At 30.8% G+C, this 9,777-nt stretch overlaps 1 protein-coding gene across 1 annotated transcript; it reads right to left on the bottom strand.

Annotated features, from left to right (window-relative positions):
- Nucleotides 1-3,726: 3,726 nt before the first annotated feature.
- LOC123192707 (uncharacterized acetyltransferase At3g50280-like) lies at nt 3,727-5,447 on the bottom strand. Its single transcript, XM_044605352.1, has one exon. The coding sequence runs from the start codon at nt 5,334-5,336 to the stop codon at nt 3,939-3,941; it is 1,398 nt and encodes a 465-aa protein (XP_044461287.1). The 5' UTR covers nt 5,337-5,447; the 3' UTR covers nt 3,727-3,938.
- Nucleotides 5,448-9,777: the final 4,330 nt, after the last annotated feature.

Below are 9,777 nucleotides of genomic sequence, written 5' to 3'. Positions count from 1 at the left end.
AGTTTTATAAAACTGGAGAAATTTTGCCATATGAATAGAAAGAGGCTGATGAGAACGAGAGCACCTGGTGATTAAGTAGAATGTTTACAAGAAGCATAAATGCTAAAAATATTGAAAACCAATATAACCTACAGCACATAATTTACATAACATTCACATTTCCTCCCAACCTTCAACTTTCATTTCTCATTCACATCACATCTCCCAACCAAAAAAGCATTACAGAATGAACTAGTGGTCAGCTACTGCCATAATAAGCTGAATACACACCCCTAACAAAGCTGCGGCAAATCAAAGACTACAAAGCAAGTTCAAGCGATCTAAAATAAAACTGATAAATTCCCCCAATGATGATGTATATGCGGCTCCATTGTCATTTTTGGGTTCCAAGTCATCCTTAAGTCTCCATGCAACCTTTGAAGCCAAGAAGAATGAAGTTCCAGCAAATCCCAAGCCAAAGGAAGCATTGCACCTTCAATTTTGGCTCAAAACCACTTTTGAATATAGTCTTATTACATCCACCCAAGGTCCAAATGTGAATTGTTGCATTGCCTTGATGGATATGCACCAAATTTCCATCCCTTCCAAGTTAAATTTGGAGCAATCACAAAGAAAAACAGATTGGAAAATGTGTCCTCCACCGTTACAGCTTCTGCCTCTCACTTTCTCATTTATCAAAGAAAGAAAAGTCCCATCCTTCCACCTACTTCACTATTGTGGCAATTATTCTCCATTCTGCTCCCTCCTTCACGTTTAGATTCAACATTGAAGACAAACTATATGCTCCTCCAACTTCAGACACAGGATCAACAATGGGGAAATATTAAGCACATGACATGGAACATGCAAACATAATAAAATAAAAACATTAGCCATCATCCTGAACAACAAAACTGCAGGCTTATTATATGGTTCAATCACACATCTACCCAGGCTTCAAAACATTCATCTAAATTCAGCAACACACGAACGACAATTGAAATTAAGCTGTTATTTATTCTCAAGAAAGATGTATTATCATCTTGAACAAAACTTTACACTTGCATATATACTGTGAAACCAGTCAATCTACAAAACAGATACAGGATAAATGGGGTAACAATGGTGGATGTTATAGATACTGGATAACAATGGTAACAATACTGGGATGTTTTCCCCCAAATAAGTAGTCTTAACAATCATGATAATAACCGCTATAATCATCACGTGCACCAAAATGGGGTAACAATGGTGGAACCAGTCAATCTACAAAACAGATACAGGATAAATGGGGTAACGATGGTGGATGTTATACATAGGGATGTTTTCCCCCAAATAAGTAGTCTTAATAATCATGATAATAACCGCTATAATCATCACGTGCACCAAAATTACTCCTTTCTGATAATCTCTCCTCCAATGTGAGTCCATCTAAAGCCTCAGCGACCGTGCTGCGCCCACAGCCAATCCTGTCCCCAGACGTTAGGTTGGAAACAGTATTATACTTTCCCACAAATTTAACCAATAATATAATTTAAAATCATCCAATTATATAATAACACATATAAAAGTATACATATTTATCTATTCTTCAAATAAATTCATGTAATATATATATTTTTTATAACTAAGACTTTCACCTGAGTTAGATCCTCGTATACAAGATTAAACTAATTACACTACAACTCCATGGTAATTATATCAACTAAATCCAAATTTTAATTTTAATATATTATCAAAAAATAAATTTAAACTCATATGTATATATATTAAAAAAAACCTCCTATTTTATTATACAAACTATCCCTTCAAGCTATATTGGATTACTTTCCGACAAAAAAGGTCAAAAATGAAGGGTATAGAGTTATCTAGTAATGGGGCCCAACTTTGGTTAAGATTTGCAGCCGAAGTTTTGTAGTATAGTGGGCTTAAAAACGAGAGTGATTTTAATACAATAGAAAAACTACCATCAAAGTTGTGGGCGTGCATTTAAAACAGGACTGAATTTAAAATAAGAAAATTGAAAATTTTACCTTTATTTTAATCTGTGTATACATAAATATCACTTATTTTAAAATTTAAACAAATATACTACAATAATAATCAACTTTTCTAAAATACCCCTCTTTAATCTTTCATGTAGAAACTCCTCTCTTTTTTTCTATAATTTTTTCTCTCTTTTTTCTCATCTTTCAAGTGATGAAATCATATAGAAAGATTCTCTTTCTTCTTCCTCATCTTCAAAAACAAAAGAAAGAAAGAAAAAATTGAATTTTTCAGATTAAAAATTCTTTAAAGTAAGGATTAAAAAAAAAAGAGTGACCCACAAAAATTTAATCATATCTACTTTATAACCTAGAAGAAATAACGATTGAAGAAGACTAGTTAATAGGATTTAACTGAAAAATATAAAAAATTGGTATTTAAAAATTTAACTAAAAAAAAATGATTGGCGTAAGTTAACTAGACGCAAACCCTTGTTCCATAATATTATATATTATAATATATTATATATTATATTAAAATATAATGTTGCAGTTTTTTTACAGGCATAACCCCCCACCCCATATTAAAATATAATGCGTTTACAATAAAAATGCAAAGATTGGCATGACCCCACCCCTTTATAAAATAAAAATGCAAGGATTGGCATGGCTCACCACCCCTTTATAAAATAAAATAAAATAAAAGGTTGGTGTTTCTTACTAAGCCAACCCTTTTATTTTAATTTTTAAAGGTTGCAGTATTATGCATAATTTTTTCAAAAAGTACTTCCAGGTAAAATAATATCTTGAGACTACAATATTATATTTTAATATAATATATAATATAATAATATTATATATTATAATATATAATAATATGGTTGGCGTTTGGCTAACCCTCAAGTCTTTTAAAACTGCTAAGGGTTGGCGTCACGCCAACCCTTTATATAATATATTTTAATAAATATAATATAATATTATATAATTATATAATATAATATAATATATATTTAAATATATAATAATATAACATTATATTATAATAATATAATATAATATATTTTAATTATATTATATTATATTTATAATATAATTATTATATTATAATTAAAATATAATATAATAAAAAGGGTTGGCGTCAACGCCAACCTTTTTTATTTGATCAACCTTTTTAACTTTTTTTTTTCAGTTAAAAATTCTTAATCTGAAATCTATTTCCTTCTTTAGTTTTTTCTTTTCTTCTCTTGTTTTTAAAACACTTATTCTATTTTCTACATGATTCTTTTATCACTTGAAAGATGAGAAAGAAGAGAGAAAAAGTTACAGAAAAAAAGAGAAAATCTCTGCATAAATATAAAATGAGGGGTATTTTAGAAAAGTAGATTACTGTTGTGGTATATTTGTTTAAACTTTAGAATGAATGACATTTATGTATATATGGATTACAATAAGGGTAAAAATTTCAATTTTCCTTTAAAGTATATGTCAGTGTGTGGTAGTTATATCAAGCAATTTCACTGTCTAGCACGGACTGGACGTCCCTATGAAAGAACCAGCTATTTCTCTAAAAATTATCCAACAATTTTGAAATATTAGAAAATGAAAGATGTAAATCTTTAAAATTTAATTACAAAGAAAAATTATTAATTTTTTAAATTAAAGATAAAAATAAAATAATTTTATTATTTTTAGTCTATTATTAATTCAATAATAATTTCACTTTTAAAATTTGGATTTTTGATATTTTCCTTATATCCATATGTGAATGCAACCATCATTGAGTTTTGGCCACCATTTTATTCTCATCACGCAAAGCATTCACTTCCTTCCATCAAATACCATCTCATTTGTAGATATCATATTTTATATAAAACTTTTTATAATTGACCCAACTTTTGGTACGATTAAGATACACTGAGCCAACTTGGCTGCTGAGGCTGAAGGGAGAAACCAGACTCAGTTCATCATAATACATTAACTTGAGACGAATTGCATGAACTCATTATCAGATTCAATCCCGGCCACTGTTCCAGGCGCCAAAACCACCTCCAGATCAACGCTACCACCACCTTCACGCCCAGCAAAAGCCGATATCTTACCATCAAATTTGTTCGCACATCCACTTCTAACCGCCAAAGGTCGGCCCCATCCAAAATCATTGTCGTACATCGGGAATCTTGGCGAGCTTCCTATAATCATTGATGCACCTTCCAAGTTCCCTGGCGGGAACACTCGAGGATTGCTCTCCCAATCCGACACAAAACGACGCACCGTCTTGTCGTCATGAGCCTTCACGTTTTTGTTCAGCTGCCCCGCGCACCACCTCAGATCATTACTCAATATGTCGCCAGCTGACGCGTATGTGGAAATGCCTTGAATTGCATTACCGAAATACAATGGATCCAGTTTTGGGTTCAATCTGTGACGGCAGTTGACCGCCATCCTAAGCGTCGTCGTTTTGGATGCGGGTAATTTTCTCGCTCGAGTCACCGCCCGCCATAAAAGAGCACACAGTGACTGAAACGACGATATCTCCGCATTTGACTCCGTCTTCTTCAACAGCGTGTTACAGTACGGATCGTTACTTGGCTTCTCCATTAATTCAGCGGCGTTAATGTCGCCGTTATCAATCCATGTCTTATTGTTGACTCTTGCTTTCAGTTTCAAAATCGAATCTCTGCTGAGACTGAATATTCTTTCACTCAACGGTTCGTATTCATTGAAAGTCACCTTGAGTCCACCGTCGGGAATTCTCAAAACCACTGGAGAAATCAACACCGAGTCGCGAGAAAAATCGGGTTGTTTAGAGATTTTCTTCATTCCTCTCGCGAGTTCAGCGAAAGTGTTGAAGAAATTCCAGAAGGACGTGCCGTCCGTGACCGCGTGATTCACAGCGCAGCTAATGAACAAACCATCGGCAAGCTCCGTCACTTGTACCGTCAAGAGCGGTTTACAATGGCCGTCATAGCTGATAGTTCTGTCAAGAGGGAAGAAGCTCTTGACGATTTCAGGGACGTGAAGCGGAGCAAGAATATCGCGAATAAAGAACTTCGCGGCATTTTTGTGAATAAAATCCGCACCCGCGTCGTTGCAGGTGATATAGATGTAGCCATCGGAGTCGGTTTTCAAGCGACCAGCAAGAGGAGGAAAACGAGTGAGAGCTTGAGAGAGAGCTGTCTTCAAGAGAGAAATGAGAGAGTCAATGGATAGATTGGGCCGAGCGAAAAGGCCTCCTTTTTGGATGTAGTGAGAAGAAAGCATTCGAAGGTCAGAAACTGAAAGCTTAAGGTCTCCAAGAGTTGATTTCTGGTCAGGAAAAATGACGCGTTTGGAGACCAGAGTTGGAGAAGAAACTAAAACTGAAGCCGCCATTTTTTTTTTTGGATGAAAATAAAAAACGACTGCGTTTCTCACTCTTGAACTCGCAAATGGTTTCTTCAGCTGTGGGCTTTCTTTGCGAGTGTGATGCGAAGAAATGAAGAAAGGAGTGGCAGTATATTTGTAAAGGATACTGGAACTTTTACCAAAGTTGGGTTTACCTGTACATTTATTCCATACTCTTCACATTTTAAATATTTTTATTATTTTATATATTAAAATATCAAAATTACTTTTTACCTTTAATTTTGAAAATCAAATAAAATAATATTATTTTTTATCATGTATTACAAGAAAAAAAGAAAAATTAAAATTTTTACCCTTATTTTAATCCTTGTATATATAAATGTCACTCAATATAAAGCTTAAACAAATATACTACAACAGTAATCAACTTTTTAAAAATATCCCTCTTTAATATTTTATGTAGAGATTCTCTCTCTTTCCTCTCTTTTTCTCTACAATTTTTTTTTTCTTCTTCCTCATCTTTCAAGTGATGGAATCATGCAGAGAGATCATTTCTCTTCTTCCTCATCTTCAAAAACAAAAAGACGGAAGGGAAAAACTGAATTTTTCAGATTAAAAATTCTTCAAAGTAAGGATAAAAAAAAAAATAACCCATAAAAATTCAATCACATCCATTTTATAATCTAGAAGAAATGACAATTGAAGAATACCATTTAGTAGGATTTAACTGAAAAAAAAAATAAAAACTTAATATTTAAGGATTTAATTGAAAAAAAAAAAAAGATTAGCATAAGTTAACTGGGGAAAACGCCAACCCTTCTTTCATATTATTATATAATTATAATATTATATATTATAATATTAATATTATATAATATTATAATCTATTATATATTATATTAAAATATAATGCTGTAGTCTTTTTTACAGGCATGACTCCCACCCCTTTATAAATATGTTATATAATATTATAATATATTATATATTATATAAAAATATAATACTGCAGTCTCAGGACATTATTTTATTTGGAAGCACTTTTTCAAAAAATTTTGCATAATAGAGCAATCCACAAAAACTCCCCCACATCTATTTTATAACCTAGAATAAATGACGATTGAAGAAGACTATTTAGTAGGATTTAACTGAAAAAAAATAAAAAATTGACATTTAAGGATTTAACTAAAAAAAAAAATTGGTATTTAACTAAAAAAAGGATTGGAGTAAGTTAATTAGAGAATAAGGGTTGGCGTGGCGTTAACCCTTGTTCCATATTATTATATATTATATTAAAATATAATACTACAGTCTTAGGATATTATTTCATCTAGAAGCACTTTTTTAAAAAATTTTGTATAATACTACAACCTTCAAAAATTAAAATAAAAGGGTTGACGTTGACATCAAGGGTTGGAATGCCAACCCTTTTTGATTTTATAATGCCAACCTTTTCGCAAGGAAATGTTGGTCAACACCAACCCTTTATTTTATTTTATTTTATAAAGGGGTGACGAGTCATGCTAATCTTTGCATTTTTATTTTATAAAGGGGTAAAGTCATGCCTGTAAAAAAGACTGTAGTATTATATTTTAATATAATATATAATAATATGTCAATGCCAACCCTTATTCCCCAGTTAACTTATGCCAACTTTTTTTTTTCAGTTAAATACGAATTTTTTTTAAGTTAAATCTTTAAATATCAATTTTTTATTTTTTTCAATTAAATCCTACTAAATGGTCTTCTTCAATCGTGATTTCTTCCAGATTATAAAATGGATATGATTGAGTTTTTATGGGTTGCTCTTTTTTTTTTATCCTTACTTTGAAGAATTCTTAGTTTGAAAAATTCGGTTTTTTCTTTCCTTCTTTTGTTTTTGAAAATGAGGAAGAAAAAAGAGGATATATTAGCATGATTCCATCACTTGAAAGACGAGGAAGAAGAGAGAAAAAGTTGCAGAGAAAAAGAGAGAGAATCTCTGTATGAAAGATTAAAGAAGGGTATTTTGAAGAAGTTGATTACTGTTGTGGTATATTTGTTTAAACTTTAGAATGAGTGGTATTTATGTATACACGGATTAAAATAAGGGTAAAAATTTCAATTTCCCAAAAAAGAATATATCTAAGTATTTGATATCAATATCTAAAATAAAATTAATATATATGTTAGATAAAGTCAAGATATAAAATATGCAAAGAAACAATATCGATCAATTAACTATATATATTTTTGTATAAAAGAAATAAAGAATATATTTTTTTGTATAGAATATTACGAAGAATATATTCTTAAGAATATTTTTGCATGCTTGTTGTTTGCTTCCCATGAAGATCATATATGTATGCTTTTGTAAATATTTTCTGTAAAAGTATACATATTTGCTTGTTTTTCCGTGAAGATCATATAATATAGTATAAAAGTATTACACATATATAGCATAAAAGATCATCAAATTGTTTTCCTGTGAATGAAGAAACTTCTTGGATTAACAGTGACGACACAATAACAAGACAACTGGTGAGTTTTTCCTTTATAAAAGAGAAACATAATTGTATCATACGAAATTTAATTCAATCTGAATTTAATTAAGTAATTTAATGTAAATCTCGATTTGATTTGGATCAAATTATTATTTTAATTTGAATCCAAACCAATTTCAGATTGAAAGGAGTAGAACAACTATGATATCCCAAACGCATGTATGTTTCTGGAAAATGAAAGTTATGGTACCTAATGGCAGCAATAGACTTTCCTCAATAAAAATTTAGCCTGCTCGGAAATCTTTGGCATGTTGCTATGTCCAAGAATCCTTCAAGGGAAAATAATATTTGGGTTCAAATGTTTTACCACAAAATTACAGAACCGAAAGTGGGGTTAGAGTATATAACTGTTTTGAAGAAGTTAATTATGCCTTAAAGAAGATGTTTTTCTAGGAGGTTAACTTCAGTAAGAGAGAGATTTGGTTGCATGGTAAAATAGAAACGAAAGAGAAATAAAGAATTATTGCCTTCAGAGCGTTGGGCGTTGTCGAGACTTTCGTCCACCTATGAATTGATTACTAGAAAGAAGAAATAAGGGCCACTAGTTGATTTCCCAATTTATTATTGAGAAGTACATGCACCAACATATTTTTGAAGCCGGCAACATCATAATGAAAAATAAGGGCCATTAGTTGATTTCCCAATTTATTATTGAGAATGATATGATATGCCATCTTCACCAAATGAAAATGTTCAAAGTCTGCCGTTTTAATAGTGTGTCTCATAGCTTATCCTTTTTTTTCTTTGGTTAATTGGAAAATCATAATGATCAGATTTATAATTATATACTTAATAAGTCAGGGTTTTACAAATATAACAGAGATTCGATCTCAAATATTTTTTCTAAAAATTTTAATATTTTATCAATTTTGTTAATATGTAGGGCGTAACCTCCCTTTTACTTACTATTACAAATGCATGATTTAATTGTATAGGATATGCAGTGATACACACAATTGTGACAAAATTTGATGTGTTTTAACACTTAATAATTCCCCAAGAGCTAATAGCCAAATCAACTAAAAATGATATCTAGAACAAATTTACATGGAGGACACTGAAACATGAATTTGCTTGTTGCTCTTGATACCAGATTAAGTCCAGGGATAACTATCGAGATGACTTTCTTCTGTGGGAAAAAAACTTATGTGTTTCTGCAAAAATACAATGAAATATTAAGAGAAATTAATATACAATTATAAATCTAAACATATGTTGAATTCTCAGAAAACAAGAGTTTGATTATTTTTTAAACAATTTGAGAAATTAAAATAGTTCATACGTAGGAGTCAAGCTTCAATTTAAAACAAGTTAAATTGAAACAAGTGATTTTTTTTTTTTTTTTTTAATTGTCCAAACTAAACATTATAGTGGGCAACCTAACTATTGTTGGGTACAAAATTTTGACTTTGGGATTTTCTTGTTCCCTAGAAAACGGCATGAACCCTTCTTAGAAATTAAAGTTAAAGTCAAGTTAGGCTCCTCTCTTAAGAGCTGATGATGATGTAAGGAACGACGTCTCTTTTAAGACCAGTTGCTGTCTCTGAATTGCCCATTAATGTTTTGTCAACAAAACGAGGAAAGATCTTCCAATGTGATCGATATTTATGTGATGTTTCCATAGATAATTTAAGTAATAAAAAGGAGAAATATTAACCATAAAAATATAAACTTTAATGCCATAGATGATATATCCAAATCAAATACGATGTGATATATTAAAGAGTTAAAAAAGGATTGTATTATTAAAGTTTGTATTATTGACGTATTTTTGACGTGTTTATTAAAGATTGTATTATTAAAGTTTATATTATTATTAAAGTGTCTCATGTGTTTCATATGAAGTCTTATGTGTCCCCTTTATTATTAAGACTTTGTATTATTATCAGGTTATGTGTCTCTTGTCTTATTAATGTGTCATGTAAAAC

This window comes from Mangifera indica, chromosome 12, assembly GCF_011075055.1.
Source record: "Mangifera indica cultivar Alphonso chromosome 12, CATAS_Mindica_2.1, whole genome shotgun sequence".
NCBI lineage: Eukaryota > Viridiplantae > Streptophyta > Magnoliopsida > Sapindales > Anacardiaceae > Mangifera > Mangifera indica.
The sequence above is the reverse complement of the archived record's forward strand: the minus strand, read 5'-3'. Positions and strand labels throughout refer to the sequence as shown.

Coding starts and splice junctions, on each gene's coding strand:
- LOC123192707 (XM_044605352.1), bottom strand. CDS start 5,336: ATGGCGGCTTCAGTTTTAGTTTCTTCTCCAACTCTGGTCTCCAAACGC.